Source organism: Strix aluco, chromosome 20 (genome assembly GCF_031877795.1).
Source record: "Strix aluco isolate bStrAlu1 chromosome 20, bStrAlu1.hap1, whole genome shotgun sequence".
NCBI classification, from domain to species: Eukaryota; Metazoa; Chordata; class Aves; order Strigiformes; family Strigidae; genus Strix; species Strix aluco.
Window position 1 is genome coordinate 13,458,785 of NC_133950.1, and position 26,559 is coordinate 13,485,343.

General features: G+C 48.6%; 1 protein-coding gene across 3 annotated transcripts; it reads left to right on the plus strand.

Annotated features, from left to right (window-relative positions):
* The first annotated feature begins 14,229 nt into the window (after positions 1–14,229).
* Positions 14,230–18,674, plus strand: TMEM250 (transmembrane protein 250). 3 transcript variants are annotated; one of them, XM_074846572.1, is made up of 3 exons: positions 14,232–14,389; positions 15,750–15,929; positions 18,071–18,674. In XM_074846572.1, the coding sequence occupies exon 3, from the start codon at positions 18,204–18,206 to the stop codon at positions 18,621–18,623; it is 420 nt and encodes a 139-aa protein (XP_074702673.1). In that variant the 5' UTR covers positions 14,232–14,389; positions 15,750–15,929; positions 18,071–18,203; the 3' UTR covers positions 18,624–18,674. The 3 variants fall into 3 exon arrangements, with proteins under 3 accessions (XP_074702675.1, XP_074702673.1, XP_074702674.1); XM_074846573.1 differs by having other exon boundaries at positions 15,816–15,929; XM_074846574.1 differs by lacking the exon at positions 15,750–15,929 and having other exon boundaries at positions 14,230–14,389.
* Positions 18,675–26,559: the final 7,885 nt, after the last annotated feature.

Here is a 26,559-nt window from a genome sequence, read left to right on the forward strand (position 1 = left end):
TAATTTGGCTATTCCCATTTGCCAATGAGGTGAAAACCAGCAGTGCTGTCAATAGCAAAAGGTCTTTCTGCTCTATTGAACAGCCTGAATATTAACAATAATCTCTGCTGCTCTCTTCAGCCAAAAAAGAGATGCTCTGACCCCCACCCCCCAAGGACTCGTTAATGATAAAGGGCCCAGATTACCAAATTAAACGGAATTACTTTGACCCAAGTAAGGGCAACAGGTTAATTTTTGCATAAACCATGGCCGTGTTCGTGCCTGAATTGCTCTCCAGTCCCATGCCAGGGTGCGGGGCTCAGAGGACACTGAGAGGTGAAGGTCTCCAGAAGTCTGTGTGCTGCTGAAATATTGGTTATTTCACCGGGTTTCCCTTGTGAGAAGGATGAGCAGGATTTACAAGGCAGGGCTGATTTGAACCGAGGCAGCCATTTGCACAGAATAATTTCCTTTTCAAGCCCTAAATTCAGATTTAATGGCTTCCCTTGGTCCTTTTGGTCTGCCGTGTGTTCTCCCTCTGTTCCCACTTGCCATTCACACAGCTCAAAGCCAGAGGCTGCCCTGCCAGGGCCAAGGAGAGGTGGCAATAGCCTGCACTCACAGCCTGGCAAATGTAAATTGGGACACTCGTTCCAGTTTGTAAGCCCTGTATGTGTTTGTCTTTCAAGACGAAATACACCACCAAAGGCAGGCAGTGAGAGCGGGGCTGTGCTGCATCAGGCTGGGGAGGCTTGAAGCTTTTAACAGAGCTGGGCTTTGGGTCTGTGAATAGAGACACAGCTTCTTGGGAGAAAAATCCAACAACTGATGACATGAAGGCTTGGCCACCTCTTAGCGAGTCCAGCCAGGAAAGCTGGCACAAAGCCTGGGTTAACTGCCACACTCCTGGGACCAACAAGACTCTCCTTCCTAATACACACTTAGGATTTAAACCAGATCTGTTAGGAGAAGGGGTCAAGAAATCCCTCAGGAAAACATGTGAGGCTTTGAAAAAGGAGCCTCAGCAGTTAGGGCTCTTACTCCAAAATAAGGAGCAGGGTCTGCCTAGCCCAGCCTGCTCCTATCCACCTCCTCTCCCAGGCCCTCCTTGCTCCTTCCCAGCTCTTGGTTTCCCCAGGGCAAGGGGCCCTCCAGGGCAAACCAGGGTTCCTCTGCGCTGCGGAGCCTGGGGTGCTGCCAGAGGTGGCCGTGGGGTGCAGGCTGCTCCGTGAGCAACTTCTCACTTTGTGCTAAGCTCTGCAATTTATTGGTGTTAGTCAGGTTAATGTACTATTACTTTGCATATTAATAATATCTTATTACATTTGTTCTTAAGAGTGGTATCATGTTGAGGCAACAAGGATTAATGGCACCTCAGTAATATTTACATATTTACATTATTAAAAAGCAATACATCTTTTGGACAGCCCTGTACATGGTCTAGAATTGCAGATGCTGCTCCTAAGCCCACCACAGCCTTCAGCCCCGATACTCGTCCCGCTCGCAGCCATCCATCCCGGGAGTTCAGCAGGTTTAGCCTCAGCGAGGAGACGTGGGCACCCGCTGGGCAGAGCCTGTGGGTCCCAACACCCACTCCTCCTGAGCCCACCCATCTGCCTGGCCTTACCCCTCATGTCTGCCTCCTACTCCATGGGCCCAAGTGAAGACCTCAGCTCTCACAAGTGTCTGAGCAAAGGGTGCCCAAACCACTCACCCTGTCAGCAGCAGGGAGATGGTGGGAGGACGCAGTGGGGTGGTGATTCCCTCCCTGGCATGGCTAAGGGTGAAGGACAAGGGAGCAAAGGTTTCTCCCTTGCCAGCAGCCCCCGTTGCTCCCCCAGGAAAAGGTTCTGCGACTCATCTGGAGGCTCCCAGTCACCTCTACAGTCCTAAACTTAATTAAAGCTGCCAGCTTCTAATTAAACCACTTAATTAAGTGCCACATTGTCAGTAGGTAAAGATGGAACAGACTTAATTATTTAACATAATGACATAGAAGGAAAAACCCACTTTAAAAGTGTGACACCTCCTAGGTGGGCAGGACCCCACCCAGCCTCGCCGTGTGCCACCCCCCGGTGCCAGCAGCCCAGCCAGCATTCCCAGCAGCAAGGTCTTGTGGAGCTATTTTGAGTTTCTCCAGAAAGGAGACATCTAACATTTCAATAACCACAGCGGGACACTCCCAGCAGGGTCGGGATCAGTCTTCTGATCGCCCCAGATGTGGATCATTAACCCCAGAGCACGAGGGTGTCATCCTGACCCCACTGAATCAATGAGCGGAACCCAGCTGTCTCCCCAAGGTCAGGTCTTTGCCTTCACAAACTCGCCAAGGCTTCTCGGCGTATGCTTTCCCTGCCCCAGGGCCTCGCGGAGCAGCACCCCGCTTCACCCACCAGCTACTTTGTCTTATTTCAATCTTCCTTTTGAAACTTCTCTGGCTAAATGCTCCTGTCTGAAGGGGTGATGTAACCTAAGTGACTCCCAGGCTGGCGTTCTGCAGGTAAGATTAATGGCAATGTCTTGTCAATAAATCCATAAAGACCCCAAACCTGGTGATGAACGTGCAGAAGGTAAAGGCAATGGTTAATATCTTCAAAATAGGCCCCAGAGCTTTTGAGTGCAGGGAAAGAGGAAAGCACCGGTGACCCCTGTTAATCTTTTTATTGGTTCCAGCAGCTATTGGCACCTTTCGCTGGTCAGAAATTTGCAAGTCTTTGGGGAGCAATGATTTCACAGTCCGGGGTCTCTTTGAGAGAGAAAAAAAATCCCTTTGCTCCTAAAATGGGACCATTCCTCCAAATGAAAATTGACATTTTGGTTTGAACTTCACGACCTCCAGTAATCACACTAATGGCCTTAGCTGGCTGGCTGGGCGGGAGCTGGCTGTGGCCAGGACTGATGGGACCTGTATGGATCGCTGGAAATGGGCCGGGAGAGTCTGTAACGGTGGGCTCTAACTGGCCCGGGCACTGCAGGTTATCTCTGACCTGCTCTAGAGACTTTCAGCTGCATCAGGCTTGATCACGGGTATTGGCAAAGACATTGGGAAAGCAGCCCCTGAGTGCTCTCAGCCATCCATCCACCCACCCGTGCGTCCATCCATCCCTGCTGAGCTGTTAAAGCTAACGAGCGCCCGGCCAGCTGCCTGATTAGCAGCAACGGTGTCAGGAGCGGGGCTAGCTGGGGGCAGTTCCTGATGGGCAAGCAGCCCACGGCTCCCAGCCTCTCCTGGACGCTGCTGATGTGCCTCAAGGCCTGGCAACGCTGGGTGAGGCTGGAGAGGGGCTCGCTGCCAGCCCCCTTGGCCCCACGGGCTGAGCCCAGTGGTGGTGGGAGCAGCACGAGGATGCTGGTTCCCACTGGCATGGTATTGCAGGGGCAGTCCCTGCCAGGGCAAAGCTGGAGGTGGGTTTCCCTTTGGCCCCTCTGCAGACACGTTGTGGGTGAAGGTGCCCCCGCCTCTCCTCCTCGTTGACTTCTGTAAGCAAATGCACTTTTCATTAATTCTTCTCTTAATGAAGGACAAATTGTTTAGTCAAAAGAGCTGCTCCCTGCAGTAATCTGTAAAAATGAAGGGGGAAGAAACACAATACGCCAGAATTGAGACCATAAACCTGACTGACCAAGCCCTGAGCAGCCCCAGCCAGGTCATGTTAACTTCCAGGCTGAACAAGTTGAATTAACATAGCTCAGCACTTAGCACTTCCCTCCCTGCAAGGTGCTGCAGACATTTTTTCTAGGTTATTTTCAGACCTTCAGTGTATTTTCACTGGGCTCTTGTCTTCTCCCTGCTATGTTTTTTCTTCACTGCTGATTTTAGAAAATTCATGTAAACATCCCTCTCTCTCTCACGCACACAGAAAACTCCAGTGCAACCCTCTGCAGCAGGCAGCGGCTGCCAAGGTCCTGCCCGCAGAGCCTGCAGCCTTCCCACTGCTTGGCCCTGACTCAAAAGACTTTGAGGAGGGGGCACTGGGCTGAGACACTTCCGTAGGAAAAGCCTCATCCCTCTGCACCTGCTCCATTATAAAATGTAAAATTGGAAAACTTTAACACACAGTATTCTTCAGCTGGAATCCCACCCCAGGAGCTGGGCCGCCCTCATGCCAGCCCAGGAGGTGAGCAGTAAAGCTCTCGCCTCTCCTGGGTGCTGCCGCTGTCGTGGGAAATGCAGGCGGGTGCTGGTGTTTATTGAGGTGTGTGCAGCAGCCCGGGTGTGCAGCGGTGCCACGTTTTGGGGAGGTGATGGGGGAGGTGGAGCAGAGCAGCCGCTTTGCCCAGCTGAGGCATTTTACGTTGGCCGTGCTCCCCGGTGAGGGGTAGTGCGTCAGCTGCTACAAGCAGATGTGGAGGTGACAAACGCAGCCTTGCGTTAACCTCCCCACACTCCTGATTTTCCTGGCTGCAAACAGAGCACCTGTGAGACCTCCCTGAGTGAGGTGTTACCGGTCTGGGCAGGAAAAGTGATGCTATTCTCACTAAAAAGAGGGGAAAAGGTTTGGGAGTCAGTCAGAAGGGAGGATCTCACCTGACCACCCAGCACAGATCCTCTGGCAAGGGCGACCTGGAGGCCAGGGCACCGCATTTCCACAGTGATGCAGCCAAGAGAAGAGTTTTTTCTTCCTCCTGTTCGCACAAACCTCGCCCCCGTCTGAAGTGTCTGTCCATCAATCTGCTTAATACAAAGGACTGATTTTTAAGTAGTATTGAATAAATTTAAATGAAGTTGCTGCTGTCTGGAGGCGTTACGCAGTGTGCCTTGAGCCGGCTGCTCCGACTCTCCTGACGGATGGATGCAGCCCCGTGGCAGCTCCGGAGGACCCAACACACCTCACCGGGGCAGATCTGCTCCTCCGGCACAGCTGAGGCTCCTGGCAAAGTTGAGTTCTGGCACCAGATAAAAACTCTTGGACCATTCAGATGGAAATTCCGGTGGATGGCACACTGTTGTTATCCACCTTCATTGTGGTAGCCGGGGTCAGGAACTGGCTATAAGAACTGCAAGAGGGTCCTTTTATTTTATTTTTTGAATAACTCATTTAGTAGGTTTCCATGTTATTTTAGGCTGCTTTCTCTATACATCTGCCACCCAAGCCCGTACAGATGTTTTAGGATTCTTTAATCCTGACAAAGGACTTAGTGTTAAGGAAAAATGGGTTACATAAAGATCCTTATCTCCTTAAGAAATAAAGCATGTTTTGGGCATATTGTGTACAAAACAAGACTAAAATAGAGGCAGAACATTCTGGGGCCACTTACCAGATGTCCAGGTTGGAGGACGTGGGTCTGGGTTGCCTGCAGTTTTCCTGCCTGTCTCCTGGACCCCACGGCAGAGCAGCAGTCTGGGACATGTGCTGCTGGGGGAAGAGTGGGGCATGTTTTTGTAGGAGGCAAAAGTACCAGCTCTGACATGGCACGGGGGAATTATTGAGCTCTTAAAACTTCCTGCTAACAGCAGCCTCCTGGATTAGATGGCAGGAGTTTTGCTTGGGAGAGGACTTTTCCCGGGACAGTACCAGCTCAGGCGGATGCTCGTTCCTCTCTGCTGAGGGCAGGAAAGGTCTATGCACCCCTCCCAGCCCTGAGCTGCCGGAGTTTCCAGGCTGACGTACAGTACTTCATCCTGTAAAACTGACAAAGTTCTCACATTTTCGTGACTCCAGTGATTGATCCAGCCCATGTAAATTACAAAAAGGAGTTGCAATCCTCTGGGGTCTGAGGCAGAATATCAAAAGAGCATGGGCTCATGCTGCTTTAATTAAAACTTAGTTTAATTAAAAACCTTGAGAGCTTTATTAGACTCGGTAATTGATTTAATTTTCTTGTGGAATTCTATTACAAAACACTTCTAGCACGTTGGCTTTGGGATCCTGGCTCCAGGACCATCCTCCTCCCCGAATGGCACCTTTGCCCTCTCCAAGGGGCAAACCACAAGCTCCTCTTGGCCAGTCAAATCCCTGAGCCTGCTGGGGCATCCCCACTCCGTGGGGGTCTGGCCCTTTCCTGGCCATAACAGGCAGCAGCCTCAAAGCTCTCACCCTTGTAAAATTAAGTCACTCCCTGTCTCAGCTAACAGGGGAGCCAAACTGATCTTCTCCTTCAAAAAGGAGCTGGGGCAAGAGCTGCATGTGAGACTCGTATGCTCAAACACGCTCTGATCTCTCTGAGGTGGCATGAGAAACCTTCCGGGTTCTCTCTAGGGCCGTGCCAACTTTTGCACTCTTGGATAACCACGTTTTTTTGCAAACAGACTATTTGCAGGGTGAAGGTAGGAAGATCTAACTCACATCAGGAATGATTTTGTGGCAGTTCCCAAAGGCGAGGGTGCCCGATGCCTCGTCGTGCGACCCAGATGGGCTGGCATGCTAACACTTGGCCTTGCTAAATTCCCTTTTCACTCCCAGCTCTGCTCTCCACTTGCTGCCTTAAACTAGAGTGGCTCAGTGCTAGGAACCAGCTGCTGCATTTCGCCCCAGCTCAGGCTGTATTTCTGTGGCAGAAAGGACTGGCAGGGGGAAGAGCTCTGTGAATTGCCCCAGCATCACCTCCCCAGCCATCTGGCAGTGGATACTCCGGAGAGATGCCTGGTGTTAAAGTCTTTCTGGCCAGGACACAGGGAATCAAACTGTAAAATAAGAATAATAAAGAAGCCCCCACCACACAATGATTGTCTGATCTATATTTATTTCATAACATCCAGAATTAATAGGATACAGGAGTTAAAGCAACCATGGCAACTGAATGCAGAAAGGGCTGTCCTTGTAAATAAATGAATTCATAAATAACTCACAAGTGCTGATATAAAAAGTCATGGGAATCTAATGCAATGCTAATGCAATTCAAGCCTTCCCTTTTTTACGTGCAGTATTATAATATTAGGTGCGCCTTGCTTTGCTCTGTGCTACAAGTGTCATTCTTAAGATAATAGAACTTGCTAATTGTACCTACCAGGAGCCAGGCTGTGATTGATGAGGGCTTTGGGTTTTTGTCTCCTCCATGTTCTTGCTTGCAAAATATTGCACCGTTAAGTTACAGGCTGATCCGCTGGCAACAAATTCAGAAAGTTAGGGAGAAAGGAGCACGATTCATCCTGCCGCGCTCCCTGAGCAGGGTGCTGCAGGGGCACCCGCCAGCCGGGCACAGGGTCTCTGAAAAGACACGGCTATTAATTGTGGATATATTTGAAGATAGTTTTGTCTTATAAATCCTTTGTTCCTTTTTTCTTGATAATTTTTACTGATACGGATGTTGCTGATGTTATGATGCTGGAAAGTAATTTTCTCCTTTGCGCTACGCAGTCTAAGCATAAACAATGTCAAAAAACCTCCTGAAATGTATTAAGCACCAGAAGTTTCTCTCAAACTGTCAGCAAAGGATTTTTCTAAATTGAGGCCAAACATTCCCTCAGACACCTTGGGCAGCCAGTGCCGATTCCCCTGTGAACACAGGGGCAAAATTCAGGTTAGCTAAAGGGACAAAGGGTGCAGTTTGCCCAACACAGGTGAGAGAGTTTGGTTTATCCCTCAGGAACCAGAGGTGGAGACGGCTCAGGGGTCTGCAGTTCCCACTGCGGGTCCTTCCCACATGCACCCCGCTTCCCTCTCGCCTCTTTGGTTCCTCGGGAGGGACGGGACAGGACCCCCACCCCCCTGGCACCGAGGACAGGGGGAGCGTGCCTGGTGAACACCTCTTCTCTGCAGAGAAGCTCCGCAAAGCCTTGGAGAAGAGGCTTTGCACTGCGTAACGCGCTGAATTCAAAGCTTCGCATTTTCTGGAGTTGCTTTTTTCCCCCCTTTCCAGCTTCTCCCTCGCTGATGCTGGCGCCGGCGCAGCAGCAGCATCCCTGGGGCAGGAGCACCGCCACGCGGGACGCGGCCGCAGGCACAGCCCGCGCTCGGCCACGCCGTGGGGACCCCCCCCCAGGGTCTGCCCACGCCGCGGGGACCCCCCCTGGGGCCTGCCCACACCCCAGGACCCTGCCCGTGCCCCGAGACCCACGGGCGACAGGTCGTGGGGACTCAGGGCTGATCCTCACAATGTGTTTCCCGAGATGAGGTTTCGGTGTGGGAGTTCCCTGCTCTTCCCATCTGGTTTCAAAATAAAAAAATAAAAGAGTCATAAAACAAAGAAGCCTTACAGTAATTTATCTTAAAATATTATGGACGTAATTTGTGCACACTAACAAAAAGCACGGAAGGATTCCTGGCCCAGTGAACCCTCTAGTGCTGAAAATGATGCCATCACAGCTAATCCCGGCGAGTGGGGGGCTTGGGCGCTGACTGATGCTCTGTAATGATGCTTAACAAATATAGGCAAACTCTGCTTTCCATTGATCTCAGAAAAATGAATGCTGTCTCTAAATTTGACATTTAGCCAATGCCCAGAGTAGATGGCTTCATTGATTCACACCAGAGGGACGGGGGCGGGGGGAGCTCAGGGAAATACACCTTTGCCGAGCGAAGGTTTGTCTCGGCTCTCTCCTGTCACTCTCCATCTTCCCCGAGCGCCTGCCCTGTCCTCGCATGCAGGTGTTGGATAACTGAGGCTTAAGCATTGGAAAAGGGGTGAAAGGAGAACTGGCTGGGGTAAAAGTTCAAGTCTGCCTGGCTATCTTGGGGGTGTTTGTGGTTTTTTTTCCTCATCATCTGATTTTCTCCAGGAAATTGTTGGGGAATGATGGAGTGAGATCGGGTCTGTGTTTCCTCACTGAAGAGCTCGATCAGAGTCCTCGCGTTTTGCGCAGCGCAGGGCTCCCAGGGCGGTTATTAGCGTTTAGCTGCTGGTGGTGCTGCGATTTATCTGCAGAGCCCACGGTGTGCTCCTACGGCAAACTCCCTGCCCCAAAGCCCTTCTGCTCTAAGTGCTGCTGTGGTGCTGAGCACCCTCCCGGGGTGTTAAAATACCTCTGAAAATAAAGACGGGGGCACTGGAAAGTCTAGAGACGAGACGTGCCCCAGCTCTGCTGCTGACCCAGAGGGCAGGTTGCTGTTCTGAAATGACCCTAGAGCAGACAAATCTCCTCTGCACAGACCTGATGGATCTACGCAACGAGTTTAAGAGAACCCGTACTACCGCTACTACCACGGTACGACTTCAGACACATTATTAATGAATGGCAAAACAGGGAACGGAGTTTCCCAGAGAAAAGGTGTTACTTTGCCCTGAAATATCACCCTCTGAGAAGTGCTTGGCAGAGCCAGAGGAGCTGGGAGGCTTCCTGAGCCTGCCCACCAAACCGCAGCTTCACAAGGCAGATATGGATTGGGTCTGTTCTAACGCCTCGTGCTTACATTAGACCTAGCCTACAAATGAACAGAAGGCAATAACGACACTTCTCCATGAGAGTTTTCTGCATAATAGGCAGTTTCTGACATCAGCCAGATCAGGGCTAGCCAACATGATGCAGCAACAAGCTTTGGCAGGAGTCCTGTCCCTGGCAAAGCAGTCGATTCTATTTTCATTTGTTTTAGAGACAGTTTCTCACCCACCATATGTGTGCAGCTGGCTCCTGCTCCAGCTCCCAGAGGTCAGGAGGAATCTTTCCATGACTCCAGCACCTCTAAAATAACTACCTCCCCGTTCTCCAGAGGTGGGGGAATAGCCGGGCTAGCGAGGCTCTGTCTTCCACTATGTTAAGCGTCCCTGCTGTAGGATGACACACATTTTTAATGTATACCAGCCTTTCGTGGGTTCACTGGGATGCCACCCACACTGGCACTGGTCTTGCTCTTTCTGTCCTGTTTCATGTGGTGGGGAGGGAGCAGTTTGCAGGGGCAGAAGGGCAGCAGGTTGCCCCCAGCCCCCCCCGAGCATCCCCTGGCCTTGCCTGCTTTTTAGTGCAGCAAAGGCTGGCGGCAGCACCGGGCCGATTATTATGCCAGAAAGCATGCCGATATGTCACGGATATTGAATACATCAAACATTACTGTCTCACCATGCCTCACACGAATCATTTATTTCTTTAGAAACTGCAGACTGGTCTAGTTTTATATTTCACAAGTCACCTGTAATATATATATCTATAAAAGTATTACAGGAGCTAGGATTCCTGCAGGGACACGGCAGCCTGCCCTCATTGTGCTCTGCAACCTTGCCATCTGCGCTGGGATTTCCATTTGTACCTGGCACTGCCGCTTTCCAGCCTTCAGTGGGTATTTCAGTTCAGGGGGTTGGTTTCTAATGCTGCCAAAACCCCAAATAACACAAGCCGAGGCTGTCGCTTTGCAGCCCCGCTGACTTCCCGGGGCTCCGAGTGCTGCTCGGGGGCTGCACACAGATATTGCAGCGCTGCAGAAGTGGGAATTAGTTCCACTTTCTGCTACACATATTTTTATTTGATTAGTCTAATATACTGCATTATTATTTACCACATGCAAATCTCTCCAAACTGATTAAAGCTGACATTTCAGCTAAGAGATGAGATCTGGAAAGAAGTAATAAGGAAAAATTATTTCACAAGCTTTTGCACTTTAGATTTGCAGGGAGGATCGATTACATTTAAAATTTAAGGCCCAGACTTGACCCTAAATCTCCTTTAAGGAAAAGGAAAGAATTAATTCCTTAATTTGTTATATTTCAGCTTTACAGGCTGGCTCAGCAAAACCCAAGGGAGTTTGCACAAGATGCCGTTGGTTTTGAATGGTGTTTTTGGATACAACTGGAAGGCAGCAGTGAATGCTGGTCTGAAAAATACCATGTTAACACATTTATTATCTTTAAGACCTTAAGAATTATGGCTATCTATATGGCTATAGAATTACCGTGGAAGTAGTTGTTTCTCGGTCACCAAAGGAAACTTGTTACCTATCTTTCTGGATATACTTTTCAGTTCAGAGATTTTTATTTACTGATTTCTGCTGGGGACCAAATAGTGCTGGTGTTACACACTTATAAAGCACAATCCTTGTTTCAAATAAAAGGGGACAAAAATGGACAGTTAGCCTCTGGAAAGTATATTTTGCAGAGAGAGAGGGAAAAAAAAAAGAGAGTTTTGCAATGAAAGTTCATTCCTATAGCAGCTCTATGGACATTGTTATTTTTTTTGTAAAATAGGTGTAGAAAGGTTAAAGACCAACTAAGGGTCTGATTTTCAGAGGTCCAGGTATTTTATAGTGTCAAATACCTTACAGCCTCCTTCACATGAACCTGTAAATGAGAACCTCTCCATAAAACCTTGCTTACGCTTGCAAAAATGAGATGTTTAGCTCTCCACAAGTAATAGTATTGAAAGCTTTTTCTAGACAGGGGTCAGACCCATTTTATTGTAAGTGCAGATCCATTCAAAGCGCAAAAGGATTGAGGTAAAGGACATCTCAATATTACAGGGCTGTTACTCCAGCTCCAGACTAAGTGACTTGACCAAGGCTAAAGTACGAATCGGTGCCAGAAAGCAGGGCTGGAAGTCGCAGTTCCTGGCCTTGCGTTCAGAGCAAAAGATCACATTCACAAAATGAGTAAAAAAATGTGGAGGAAATGCCAACCTAGGTTTGACTTCTTCACTCATCTCGGATTGAAATGAGATTGACTCCGTGGGCTAACACTGAAGTCATTCAACCAGACAAGGTCTATCCATGACGGGCATTTTAAATTCTTTACTGGAAAAAATTTCCCCCCCAAATGGGAATAAGAAGAACTTTCCATAACAAACTGATTGTGACAACTCAGCTGTTACTTTTTCGCCCTCAGCCTAGAAAGCATTTCTTGCATTCTTGTCTCAGCACACTACCTTAGCGGCCCTTCATGTGCAGCACCATAGTAATTTATCATTACCCAGTCTCCAAATTATTCTAGTGTTGATTAAATTAGTAAATGCAATCACAATCTGAAGCAAGTTAATTGAGAGAATTTATTTGGCCCTGACAGTTTTATGCATGTTTGATTAAGTATTATAAGGTTTGTTTTTGATTTTGCATAATTTAACTTTAAATCCTGCACTGGGGGGGCCCATCAACTATTAATGACTGAAATAAACTCTTTTAAGATGCATATATTTATGATTTATTTCTAAACGCAATATCTTCCAGATTTTTTTTGTTCTGTTGCCAAAGTGACAAATATGTTTAAAGTAATATTTTGAGCCATTCGGTTCATGCTATAAATCTTGTGAAATGTATACAATTCATTAAAAGTTTTGAAAGAAGTACAAGTTAGCATTTATATTGCAACAAGTGACATATAAATGTGTATGTTTGTCTTCGAAGCGTGCCATAAAATATATCAGCACTAGCCGGCCGCGGTGACTAGTACTAATGGCCCGCTCTCTGGGCTGATGATAAGTTTCACCACAAATCTTCAATGCTGTCAACACAAAACTGTTCAATCAACAGGAATATGAGTTGTGTCTTTAGTAAAATTAGCACAGGAAAGAAATACAACCCAGAGCGCTGCCGGAGTGCTGTGGGCGGGTTCCCTTCGGGCTGAACTACAAGCGCTCCTTCAGGACCGTAGCTCTTTGAATGTCAAAGCTTCAATTCACACCTGACCTGAGGACAGTGTATTTTTTATGAAGATACACATTCATTTAAGCAGCAAAGGGGTCAAATATTTCAGGCAGAAAACTGAATAGGGCCGTCTTGCTTTTTTTGTCATCCCGACCTAAGAAATTAAAAGGGTCAGTCTCGGCACTGATGCGGCTGCCTCACACCCTTGCACACACGTGTTTAGGTTGTGGGGTCGCACAGTGGAGTTTTTCAGGAAGCTAGGAAAGCCCCCCACACCTCCTTCCCCACGCCGAGGGGTTCTGCAGGATGCAAGGAGCCCCACCTTTGCAGCACTTGCATTCAGCAGCATTCCCTGCAATTCTCCAAGGCAAAGCTGGAAAGCCAAAGTACCTCCATAATTTTGTTGCTTGGGCTGGAATTCCCATCTCTGAGCTGTGGCTCCAGTCCCAGACAATGGCGGAGGGAAATAAATGGAACGTGGCTCTCCTGCTTATCTTAGTCACTGAACAGATGTTCCCAGTTTCATGCTGTTGGGAAAACGTATTGGCTTCACGCCTCCCCTTCTCCCTCCCACCAGAAGGTATGTGGGAGACACAGAAACAGCAATTTCCTAGGAGTACACCACCATTTATTACCTTGCCTATAATTTCCCCTTGATGTATGTCCTGCACCTCAGGCCACTCATATTTGCAGAAAAAAACTGCTCTGCAGGGCAGGTGCTGCCGCAAGTGACCAGGGAGGGACCAAAACGGAGCGCGAGCACCAGCGAGGCAGTCGGGACGCTGGGAGGTATTTGGCCTGGTGCCTCAACTGCCTGCGCAGCGTGGCAGGTCTTAGTATTGACAGATGGCTTGAGTTATTATTATTTAATGCTTTTCCACCGTGATGGTGCCTAAATGGCAAGCGGGGCAGGGAGCCAATGAAAAAGTTCTGTATTCTTTCCATTACGGAAAGTAATTTCTAATTAAATCTAAGGAAAAACAGCAGGGAGGAAGTTTCTTTTCCTTCTCTTTATATTGCTTTTGAATTTTCCTCCATCTGTTTGCTTTTTAGGAATTTTTTTGATCTTTCTGGCCTCCCCAGAACTCTGGGTCTCCTCCATTGCGATTTTACCACCTTGCTTTTCGAGAAGTGTTTGCGGGACGAGGCCCTGGTCTCCCGGGAGCGCAGGCGGGAGCACCGTGGGCTCTCCCGGGACATGAACTCCTAACAGGGGCCTGCCCGCGCCACCCCACGCGCTCAGCAGGCCGGGGTCTGACCCTCGAGCCCACAGGCAGTATCCACCTGGCCACAAAACTGCGCTCTGAGTCAGAAACGTCCAACCGAGGAGCAACTCGGGGAAATCTTTGTCCTGCTCTTGTGTCAGGCAATGGCGTACGCTCTGCAGCTTTTACCGGGGATGTCCCCGCACCCTCAGGACCAGGTCCAACCCCAGGCCACGGGCAGCTGAAACCCCTGCGTGCGGTGCCGAACCGAGCCGGCCCCACCATCCCCTCAGCCGTGTTTGCTACCGGCCCGGTTTACGTCGAGAACCACCTTCCAGGCCGCAGCTGCCTCGGCAAGGCCTGTCCGCCGGCCCTGCCCGGCCCCACATGCAGGAGGCGCGACCCGCCCGCCCCCCCTGTAGAGCTGGGCCCGCCGGGGCGCCCGCATAAACCGGCAGCCGCGGGCACAAGCCGGTAGCCCCGGGCACAGGCCGCTCTCCTCGCTCCCCGTTGCCCGGGCAACGCGGCGCCCTCCCGCTTCCGGCCCACGAGGGCGGCGCAGCGTGATGACGCCATCGCCGCGCGCCTCCCCGGCCGCTCCCTGACCGCCGCCGCCGTCACCGCCACCGGCCGGAACCGGAGCGCCGCTGCCCCCTGCACATGCGCATTGCGGCGCTCGCCCGTAGGCCCGGGCCTTCCATCAGCCCGGGCCCGGGGCACCTGGCCTCGGCGGCCGCCGCCCGGCGGGGAGCCATGGGCAGGACGGTGAGTGTGGGGTGACGCCCCGGGGATGGGGCCGGGGGGGAGGCGGCGGCCCGGGCCTCGCCCTGCTGCAGCGGCGGCCGCCTCCGCCCCAGGCCCCGTCTGCGCTGGCGCCCGCAGCGAGGGGCGGCGGGTGCGCTGGGCCCGGTGGGCGCGACAGCGGTCGGTCACCGTCCGCGGCGCGGCGGGGGCCGTGAGAGCGCGGCGTGCGAGTGCGGGCCGGGCCCGGGGACCCCAGCGCCCGGCTGCCCTGGACCCCCGCTTCCCGCTCCGCCTTCCCTGAGGTGAGTCGCAGCCGCGGGCCGGGGGCTGTGCGGGGCTGTCACTGCCCGCCCGGCCGGGCTGGGCTGGACTTTCGACCTCGCAGGCCCCGGGGAAGTCCTGGCTGGGCTTCCTGCCCTCAGTTCCTTTCCCAAGTCGATGCGGTTTAATTTAGGATCTGGTAGGATGTAGGAGGAGTTCGAATTTCCCCTCCTTCCGGTACTCCCTGCTTCCATTTATCAGCACTAACCTTTATTTGTCATTGTCCTTAACCTTGTTTGGCTCCTTCTGGAACACTTTGGTCCTGCTGGTCCTGACTGATAGCCCTGTCATCTGTGAACGTTGTGGTCTTTTTTGTCATCCCTCCTCCTCCAGAAATTATGAGTACCCTGAGCTACAGCAGACCTTGCCTGGAATGTGTGATAGATGAAGAGAAGTAGCACTGTATTTCGGTAGCTTTCTCGTCATGCACTCCATTCTTAAAGGAAAGGGAGTGAAAACTCACCAAAATGAATGGTTATTCAGATTTTTAACTTCCTGATGAGACCATCATTAATGTGGTGCTTGGGGTAACAGCAGCGTGGCTGACATCGTGTTGCTTGGGTCCTAGAGTTGACATCCTTTGAGCTGCAGGATGATATGCAGAAGAGACCAACTCAGACTTCCAGCCTCACAGCAATGTGTTTTAAAACAGAAAAGCCCCCAAAAATAATCTTGAGGAATGGGTGTCCAAATCTGTTTCTAGGCATCACGTACCAATGCACAGATTTGGGGGCCCGCTCTTCCACGTTCTGTTTGGAAAACCTTGGCTGTGCGTGTTCTCTGCGTCGTGTTTTGTGTGTCCTGGGTGATGGCTCTGTGATAGGAGAAAGTGAAAACTGATTTTCTCTTTGCTGTCTTTGTGCATGCCACTGAATACAGGCTAGCTGATTCTTTCCAGCATGTCTCAGTAAGCTGTAACACACGTATTACTGAGTGCATGATTCTTTTTAGAATCTTTATGGGATTAAAAATTCATGCTTGGGGAGGGGCCTTGTAATTCTGAACTTTTTAACACACAAAATGAGCAAATTGAAACTCACTCTTTCATTTTATCTTTTAGATCAAGTCATATGTAGAGTGTTGTGAGTCTATGAAGCACCTTAGCAGTTTCTTTCACTCTTCCTAGAAGGCCAGGTGTCACAGGAAAACTTCACGTTTTTGTTGCAAGAATTAAGTGGCATCCAGAAACGGCAGCGGATTACCGACCTTCTGCTGAGTGGATGGCAGCACCGTTAAAAATGTAATATTTCAGAAAGTTTATTTTATTCTCACAATGTTGCTCTGCTCGTGGCCGTTCCAGTGTTGATATTTGAGTTTATCTAAAGAGCGTGAACCTACCAAAGGCTGTTTGTTTATGTGCTGGGCACAGTAAATGGGAACGAGCTGCTGCTGTTCACAAGGAGTAAGTCTCTGCAGAGGAGCTGTTTGAGTGGTGGTTCTCTTGGATTCATCTGTTGAAGGTTTTGTCAGAATCAAAGCTCCTCTTCTAAAACAGGGCTCAGGCAGTGTGTTGAGTTTGCCCCCACAAACGACAGCTTACGCAGGCGGGGTTTGTGTTCGTCCCTGGGACATGGTCTTGCTGAGTGCTCTAACAGTGTGTGTGCTGATTTCTCTGTGGCTGCTCAGGGACTCAGATTAAGTAGCTGTGTAAGAATTTGCTGGAAAATGATAAACTGTCTTTTGTGTCCTGGTGAAAGTGGTTGTAAGGAGAGATTGCATCATCAGAAATTGGATGCTCCAAACCCAGAGTATGTGAATTTTAACCGATCTTGCTAATTTAGTCCTCCAGAAATGTCTCTGGAAGCAAACACTGAGCAGTCTATACACAGCATATGGGAAGCATGTTCGGTTGCATGCTCCAGGCACAAAACTATGTTGTTTTTAAGTAGCGTTAGTTTAGTATCTGACCACTTTATGTCTTGCAAAATACATTCTTGTAACACACTTCCGAGCTACTTAGTATTTCCTTTCTACAGGCAGGAAATTATGGCAAAGAGACAACACCTAAAATTATGAGGGTGTCTTTGATAATTGGGAACAGACCTCGATTTCCTAAATTCTTTAATCATAAGTTAACCCATGCTCTTTTTATTAGTCCCTGATTCATGTAGAGCCAACAGATTGCCTGCAAATTTCTGTCACAGTGAAAAGGAATTAGAACCTGGAGCCAAGTAGAAGAGATCAGAACTGCAATTTCCATTTACAGGCAGGAAGCAGTGAAGAGACGTACCCAGTGATGCACATTGTATCAGAGAAGGTTTTTAATATCAAAGTACAATTTCCTGCAGCCTTATAACTTACTCTGTGATTAGTTTTTGTTAGTAACAAAGTAAAAAACTCTTGAAGTAACTTTTAAATTACTTTTAGTTTTAATTTTAAGAGTAATAGGATTTCTGGCTCAACAAAGGACAGATCTGCCCAGATCTGAATGCCTGGGCGTGCGAGGAGGCTGGGGAAGTCCCTGTTGTTTTCTAGCATTATCTGATGAGTGCATTGTCATTTCATAATTCCCGGAATTTGGCACATCACAAGCCTGGGGTGAAGCAGAGAGCAGCTAACAGGCTACTGCTCATCACTCACATAACAACAATGGGTGTGTGGAAGGATGTTAAGATTATAAATCCTAAACACTCCAGAAGATCAAGATATTTCACTTATCTCTGCAGGTCCCAAAGGGAGAAATAAACTGGTAGATGTCTTTGAAAGGCTGCCTTGCCTCTGGATGCAATGACAGTGAGAGACTGCGAGGCTTGGCTGAGCAAGGGGAGGTGCATCCTGTAGAGTGTGAAAAACACGATTGCCTCATTGTTCTTGCAAGACCTTCCATTATTTTCAGTTTGTTTATTTGGTGAAGCTTTGCCAAGTTTTGAAATGAGCAGAAATCTACAATCACCGCCATGTCTGGGCTGTAGAATTCACTTGCAAAAGTACTTGGAGAACTTTTTTTTTTTTCCCCTTTAAATGAAATGGGATCCAATGCAACCACATATATTAGCATTGCTACTCGCGTGGATGGACTGTTGCAGGATGGCTGTTTGATTAAGAAGGATCTGTGAATTAGCCAGGGTAATTCAGAACAAAGTTCTTCTCTTTCCTGCATTAACAGTGTAAAGCTTTTAACAGGTTATAACTAGTGCTGACATTGCATGCTACTAGGGAGCTGTTTGGAATCTGACTTGGTGATGACGGAAACAGAATTGTATTTCTCTATGTGTTCCTGGTAAACAGTAAGCAAAGAAGCAAAGCAAAATTGTTTTGAGCGAAGAAGTTGAGTTTTGCAAAGCAGTTGTAAGTAACCGCCAAGCCGGAGAGTATCTGCCGAGCTGCCTCTCCTCCTGCTGGGGCTGCTTCAATGTGTTTTCCTTCTCTGCCTTCCTGCAGGTCTCTTCCTTCCTGGAAATTCAGCAAAGAGTTAGCGTTCCCAGGCTGCCGGATCTCTTCCCTGTTAATGGATAATATTTGATATGTGCCCTGTAAATCCTGCCCTGGGACTCTGTGACCGGTGGGGTGCCTGATGCCTGTAATCCCCATTCCCCGCCGGGTCCGTTCGTTCCACGGCCCCCACACGACCTGCCTGCATTCGGCCTGTGGCCCGGTGAGGACCACTCACTTGGTGCGTACCAAGTACAACAATTTCGACATCTATCTCAAATCCCGATGGATGTATGGATTCATCCGTTTCCTGCTGTACTTCAGCTGCAGCCTGTTTACCTCCATCCTCTGGGTGGCACTCTCTATCTTGTTTTGCCTTCAGTACCTTGGCATCCGGATCTTTCTGCGTTTCCAGTACAAACTCTCCATCATCCTCCTCTTACTGGGGCGAAGGCGGGTAGACTTCAGCCTCATGAATGAACTGCTCATCTATGGAATTCATGTGACCATGCTGCTAGTGGGGGGGCTGGGATGGTGTTTCATGGTATTTGTGGATATGTAAATAAAACACGCGCATGTGGGCTGAGAAGGTGACTTTTCTTCTACCCCAAAATGTGTCAATATCTTCTTTTCTTTTTTTATATAAATTAATTTATTTATCAGTGCTACTTTTTATTGATAAATTAATGTACTTGTCTCTGGAATTTGTATTTTTTGAAGGGTTGAGGTGCCATTTTGATTATCAAAGTGCAACACTTGGGTGTTTTGTCTTTGCACAGTGCAAGTTAATATAAGTTGCTTCTAGTCCATAGGAGCCTACCTTGCTGCTGTTCCGTATTCCTGTGGGCATGACAAAGGCAGTGATTTATCTGGAGGACAGAAGCCAGATAACTTTGCACCCCGTGCTCTTAATCCATCCACCCTTTTTTCTAAAAATGTTCCATAATGTCTCAGGATGTACTGTGTATCTTACTTGACCAGTGTTATCCTTTCTCTATATATTTTGAATTTTGCATATTCCCTGCTAAGAACAGGGGGTCAAATTCAACAGAGTGGAGGGGGGTTGGTAGGGGTTTTTTTTCCTGTTTTGTTTTTAGTTTTTTGCAAGCCGTGCTTTTGACCCACTATACTGTTCTGTTCACTTTAATGTAATTATATAGCTTTGGATGGCTTTGTGCTTTTCAGGCAATTACTGCTGAGTAATTGAGTCTTTCCCTAATAGAACAAATCCACTGGAGTGATGGGAGCAGAGTTTGGTGTCATTTGCTCTTGAAATTCCCACTCATGGCAAATATGTTATCATTTTGCAATGATTAAGGGGAGCCCATTGCAGTGGTCTGTAGTGTTTAGATCTTGGGATTTGGTTCTACTTTTCCCTGAATTGATTAGTTCCAGTTTTTTCACAGAGGTACTTCTGTCTTACAGAGTATGGTAAGATGAGGCTGTCTTACCTAGGAGAGACTGAAAGCAGAGTACAATCTGAAATGGCAATAATTGTTCTCTGCAATTACAGAAAACATTCTCTCTCCTACCTCTGCAGCAGTGAGTGGGGTCTCTGGAGAGCTTTACTAACAGCTCAAGAAGGGAGTTAAGCTCCGTTTTAGTGGTCTTGATTGAAAATCTCAGACCGTTCCTCTGCAGTTGGTTAAGTAACTCTTTATTTATGGAGTCCGGAAGCTGGCCTAAAGTTTACTCTGGTTTTGATTGATTGTTTTTCCTTATAATGGAATACTTCTCTTTTCCCTGTGTTCTTTAAAGAACTGTTTAAAAACACGTTGGAAAAAATGATGGAGACCCTTTTTTTTTTTTTTCCCCTGCCCTGTGAAATCAATGGAGTTGATCATAACAGAATAAGCAAGACTGGAAATACGTGACTGTTCTTTTATCATTTCTTTGGTCTGAGATGTGAATGTGGTTGAGAACAAAGCCCGTTTGCACACAGGGAAGGATGCTTCACATTTCAGCTTGTGAGTATTGCAGTCCTTCGCTGACATACTCTGATTTGTAGGCTTATGGATGCAAAATAGAGAAGTTTCGGTCTGAAGCCCAAAGCTAAAGCAAACCCAGAAATTATCTCATTATCAAGTGTTACAGATAACACAGACTGAACACGCAGAGCTGAATAAATAACGAGCCATGGTGGTGTGAACTTTAGATTAGCCCCGCGAGAGCCAGAGGCTGTTTCTGCAGGAAAGATGTAGTGTCAGCATGTGTCACAAACCGGTGTCTGGAAGTTTCCTCCTAACTGTAGAGCTCCCCAGAGCCTTCTCTGGGCTGCAGGTCCTCAGTGTCCTGCAGGTTCGAGCTACAGCTTTGCGCTGTAGGCAAAGGGAATTCCCAGTAATTCCCAGCCCAGTGCTTTCCTCCCCAGTACAGCTGTCAGCCTGGAGCATTGCAGCTCTGGGATGGCTGTGCTTAAGAATTTCTGCAGGAAACATGTTCCAGATGGCCAGCAAACAGCCCTGGCGCGAGCCGAGAGACCAGCTGGGATCCCAGCGAGGCACAGCCATCCCCCGCCCTTCGCAGGAGGCACAGCTCGGAGCCTGGTTGGGTGGTAGGACCTTGTTTCACCTTAGAGTGGCTATTTCAGTGCTCATAATAATGAATAAAAGGTGATTTGGGGTACGTGTGGGTGCTACTGGGCTCCCCACCCGTGCCTGCTTCAGCCGGTGGGTGCTCGTTGTGACAGATACACTCGACTGCTCGACCAACCCTGTCGGAGTTTGGTGGAGGCTCCGAAGGAAGGGAAGGTCTAGGCTGTGCCGGGGTTGTGAACTTCTCCAGTTCCAACCCGTTCTTTGAAAACCCACACAGGAGCAGGGTGACACGGTGAGCTTTGTGTGTGAGCTTGGAAACAGGAACACCGATCATGCGATTAACACATGAATAGCAGGTGGTTCTTCCAAGGCTAATTTGGTCAAGGAACAAAGGAGGTTGTGGGTACAAGGAGTCTCATACTTACCTTTTCCATCGCACGTAATTTGACTACGAGCCAACCACTTTATTCCATAAATATGACAGCCTGAGTGAGCTTTGTTTGAGCTCTCCCTGCTAAGCAGCTGGCTGCGTGGCGGTGATCTCTCCTTGAGCTGGGACACCTCTCAAGGTTACTCCTCGAGGTTGGGAGACCCCTTACCAACTGCGGGTCTTTGGTAAGTGACCGATATTGTGCATAACCTTGCATCGCAGGGCGTTAAAATCTTGTATTGGTAACTTTGGGTCATTATTATATTCTCTGTGCAGTAAGTAATAGATTGAACCTTGCCATCGGACTTTGTTAAGCCTCACTTTTACAACATCTTTCTTCAATAAAACCACTTTTGCTGCTGCCTTTGGCGGTGGTTCTTTAAGCAGTCCGAATCTGCTCCGTGACGCTCCTGCAGCGGCAGTTGAACAAAGAAGAGCTTCTGCACTGCGGTTCATTACTGCACAGACTTCCCCTCAGCCCTCTGCATCCAGATTCAGTGGTGCATACCAAGGAAAAAGTACATGTCCTTATCAAATTGCAAAAAAGTAACGTTTGCCAAGTGCCCAAATGTTCCTCGAGAGAGGCCTTGGGGCAAAGTTGCTTAGAAGACAGTGGGAAGTGATTCCCCATTCCCCTTTTACAAAGGTTGCCAAGTCTCTGCTGTCAGAACACCCTGAATCTCAAGTCGGCAATTGCCCACAGACAACCCCAAGATGAAATAATTGAGAAGGAGGCCTCGAAGGCGCTGTGGAGTTCAGAATATTCTCATTCTTGATCATTTCCAGCACTTGGACACCTTGCAGTGCTCGGGTGGTGTGATCCTACCAGCGTAGTGGGGGAAGTGAGGTCCCTTTGAAGTCATGCTGGCAAGGAAGAGGAATTAATTTTCAGATGATTTGTTTTATGATGTAATAATTTGAACATTTTAGATCTACATGAGTGGAGCAGTATTTGGCAACTTTATGGTGCTTTCCTCTTCAAAGCATTTTCCAACTAGAGCTAATTAAACCTCACAACATCCCCAGGAGATTGCTGAATAAGTAAGAACTTGGTGGTGGTTCAGAATTTAAATTCAGTGGGTTTAAATTTGAAATTTTTTTAAAAGCTTTTAGGATTACTCTGCCAAAATATTTTTTCTCAAGGAGCTGAAATTCTAAAAGTTTCTTACAAGCTCAAGGAGAGCCAAGCCACAACTGGGGGAGGGAGAAAGAGGCAGAATAAATGTTGGATTAAGTGTATGCAAAGAATAACCTGGGGTTTTTTCCCCCTTTTAGTTTAATTGAAAAAAATGGCATTTTTAATAAAGGGGGGAAAAAAACAATTTTTTTTTGATACAACAAATAAGGAAACAGTGGAAGCTGAAGTTTTCAAGAGTCAAACAAGTGGCTTATAATGGTATTTGCCAGAAATATTTCACTTTAAGCAGGGACTTGCAAACTGTGCCTCACTGGCAAAGTTCATGTTCTTTGGGATTTTTTACTCTTTCCAAATTCATTGATGCTGGGACGGATGGATCAGGCTCCAAAATGTGTTAAGTCTTCTCTTCTTACTATATAGATGGCCATAACTCTCAATCTTTTGAAATTTTCATGTCAGCATTCCTTCATGCCATCCATATTTTTTTTCTTTCCATGTTTGGGCTTTAAATATTACTATTATATTTACTGGGTTTAAAATGGCCTCAAAAGTAATTAGGAAAAATACCAGAAATACTGATCTGGGAGAGTGTGTCCATCCCAGACCCATGCCAACCCCTTCGGAGAACTTCCCCCGTGAGTCCTGCTCACTCCAGAGCTTTCCAGGTGTTTGGGCGACAGAGGCTCCGGCTGCGTTGCAGACTTAAGACCAGGGATGATGGTACGTGCGGTGGCAAAGCTGCCTTGGCCTGTTTTTTAGGCTGTGAATGTATGAACGAGACTGAAGTGTTGGAGTTTCACCTTGTTAACTCTTCAGAACATGACACCAGCTGGTGTTTTGGGTGCCTGTTAAATTCTGTATGAAACATGCCACCTACATTAAACTTATTTTTTTTAACATGTTGATGGATTGATTGCTTGGGAAGAAAAAGGAAGAATTTTGCCTTATGATGCTGGTATTGTTCTGATGTGGGGATGTCCTAGATCCTCTTCCTCTGTTTGCACTGGTGCAAATAGAGCGAGCACGTGGTAGAGGAGAATCAGGCCCTCTGTGGTTATGCCTGGAAAGCGTCACTGAGAGTCGGGTAAAACGCCTCTTTGTAGCTCCTTGAAGGGTCATTCAGCAGTGATTTAGGAGAGCCAGCAGTGATTTAGGAGAGCCAGGAGTGGGGCACAGCCTTCTAGCTGCCAGGCCGTGGCTCTAGCAAGCCGACTGTGGTGCCCACCATGGGCGTTTGGGTGGCTGGAAGGAACTGTCACTTCACGTTGAGGCGCACATCAATTAATTACGAGAAGGTGCCGTCTTTCCTCTTTTCCTTGCGTGGAGCTGAGCTTGCAGGGCAGAGCTGTATTGTTTCAGGACACAGTTGTGGTAATTCCTATGGGAATAACGAGGACTATTCCTACTGGGCTTCGTAATTCCTATTATTCTTACGTGGAAAGTGTTACAGTGATGTGCAGCAGCGTAAAACCCTAAAATAGATGCTGGACAGGACTTGTTCTCCAGTAACTGGCAGGGTTGGAGCCAGTGGAGGCACAGGATTTGGAGAACCAGCACGGAGAGGACCGCTGCAGACCGAGCTGGAGGGGAACTGGAGAAATATTTGTGTGGATAGAGCAGCTCACATCCCTGTGCGAGTATAAAATGCTCCATTCTATTATCCCGACTTAACAGCTGAAGAGTCACAGGGGAGGACTTGAAAGAAAGGGGAAGGAGGTTTCCAAAAGAGAGAATGATTTGGGCAAGTGTGGGTCTATTTTCACTTTCAGTATCGCATTGGAAACGGTAAGCAGTGCTCAGAAATGTGGCTGGTGCTATTAGCACAATGGCAGATGGCAAAGGTGCTTGAGTGCTGTGGAGTATCGGACTCAATGACAGTAAAAGGCTCAGGAATGTACTATATAAATGTGCATTTTCTGTTGTTATTTTTAAATACATCTCCTGAGCCTTTGCCATCTCCTAGGGAAGAACTTGTTTGCCCAGTTCCTAGAGTGAGCTTCTACCCCAGGCACCTCGCCGTGCCAGCGTACCTGGCCCAGCCTGGGAAGCCGAATGACCCGGTGCCCCTGTCTGGGGAACGGCTTTGGGGTTCCTCAAAGGCTGCTGCCGTGCCACGCCACCAAACTCAGCTTACCCCCAGAGTGTGCTCCAAAAGCTGAGCCTTTTGTTCCTGCCTCCATGGCTTTGTATGGGGTCAGGATTGCCATTTTCCGTAAAAGTAAGCTGGGGGCAGGTTCTGACCCAATTTTCAGGTGTAAGTCCCAAAAAGGCACTGGGAGCAGACTGAAGAAGGGACCAGCCCCTTCCCCTAAAGGGCCTTACCTGGCTGAAAGCTCATTGTAATTCTTCCCAGGGTTCTCCTAAGTCGCTGATTTTGTTTCTTTCCCTCCTGGGGAGGTAGGAGACAGTGTTTACTACCAGTTGTGGAAAATAGCACAGCACATTTACTTTCAGGAGCGGCTTTGACTATTCTGGAGCCTCTAGCACACACAGATAGCATGCTGTTCCAGTGAAGACGTTGCTGGAAAATATGAAGCCTTGTTATCTTTCTGCATTTTTATTTAGCCAAACAAGGTTTCCATAGCTCCTGGACAGCTCTGCTTCTGGGAGGAAAAAAAAAACAAAACCTCTCATTTCTTCACCTGCCAACTCTCTGCACTAATTTTGTCTTCCTGCTTCAAAGCAGTCATCGTGCCCAGAAAATGTCAGTTCAAAGCGAAGTTTTGTCCAGTAATGAGCCAGTGAAAATTGTTTAATGTAAGATCTTCTTGTGCAGCTATCAAAACTGTGCTTAGGTGAGAGCAGAGCTGGGCTGTCGGGGTCTGCTCTGAGCTCTCTGCTCGGGTGGCTTGAAATCAAGACTGCGTGTGTGCCGTGCTTCAGGGCATGTCTGCGTGCTGATTTACCATAGGAGTAGCTTTAAGTTAACATAGATGAAAGGAGCATCCCTGCATCTCCCACATCTTTCTCAAGCGATAAATTCATCTACTGGGGGGGAAAAAAAAAGAGCTCATGTAACTTGCACAAGGGCTGTATAAACATGACCATTCTCTGAGCTGATGCATGTCGGGTTTTGGAGAGCCTCTTCCCCTGCTGACCTCCACCCCACTCTCTGCAGAGCATGTGCTTCAAAAATGTGAGATGTTCCCCCAGCTGGGTAAGTGTGCAAAAGGGAGCTGTTCTCCACCGCACGCTCGGCTCCTGCCAGCGCTCGGCCTTGTGACAGAGCCTGGAAGGGCCGCATCCTGACCTTGGATGCACATGTCTGTAGTAAATCAGAGTTGCTAATACATCCAAAAGCCAACTTTCCCCTGCATGGAAAATACTGTATGTAACACCAAGAGACAAATACCAAAGTCCTTAGCTGGTTCTTTTAAAAAAAATTTTAAAATCTCCCATTGGCCCTGGTGAGAGTTTTGCCTGAGTAAGGACATCAAGATTATGCATGCTAATTAAATGAACCACCCATCCCTTCAGAGTCTGCTCTCTGCTGGGAATTCCCCTCTGAGTAACTTGCTCCCAGTGAGGAAAGGAGTTGCATGAAAAATTTCCCAGATGGTGAATCTGTTAGAGAAAATCACAATCTGTTTGTGGCTTTTTCAAACAAAAAAGAGCACAGGAGACGCTGCGGAATAAATTTGTTGTTGCAAACCATTTGCTCAGTAATGGGGAGAATTTAGATGGGCAAAGAGCTGTTTTTTCAGAGGAGTCTTATCTCCCTGCCTCTAAAAATGAACAATGATTTAAAAAATAAATTAGAGTGATGTATATTTTAAAAGCCTAATACGTTTACTTTAATGATGCCTGTTCATTTATTCTGACATCAAGGGTGTCTGAAGCCACCGGGGGACAGTGGCCTCGTCCATGCAAACCTCCAAAGGAACAATTGCTGCTGTGTGCTACGCCCGGCTTTGTGTACCCGCCCGGCACAAAGGAGCCGTTTCATACCGAGCCGCCGTGTCCTGGCCAGTCTCCTGCCACCATCCCTGGGCACGGGGACACACGGGGACCCACAGGGACCCACACAACCCCCGGACCCTGGTCCCCGGCCAGCCCAGCTGGGTGAGCGCAGCGCTGACCCTAACGCCCTCTGTGATTTGGGGCCAAAGCCAACCGCAGGCAGGGGAGGGGGTTTGGGGGGGCGATGGGGCAGCTTTGGCTGGGGAAAGGCATTTGGGCTGGCGTTGGCAGAGCCCGGCAGCGGTCCCAGGCAGGAGCTGCCTGCACGTCCCTGGGATGCAGGCTCAGCAGAAGGGAACGTGTGTGCCCACGCGCCCGCCAGCCCCTTCGCCATCGCTGGGAGCGCGTTGGGGTGCCAGGCTGTGCCCGGGGGGCTGCGGGCTGCTGCTTCTTCCTGCCAGCCCTGCTGGAAGGGGACAATGTCCGGGGAGGG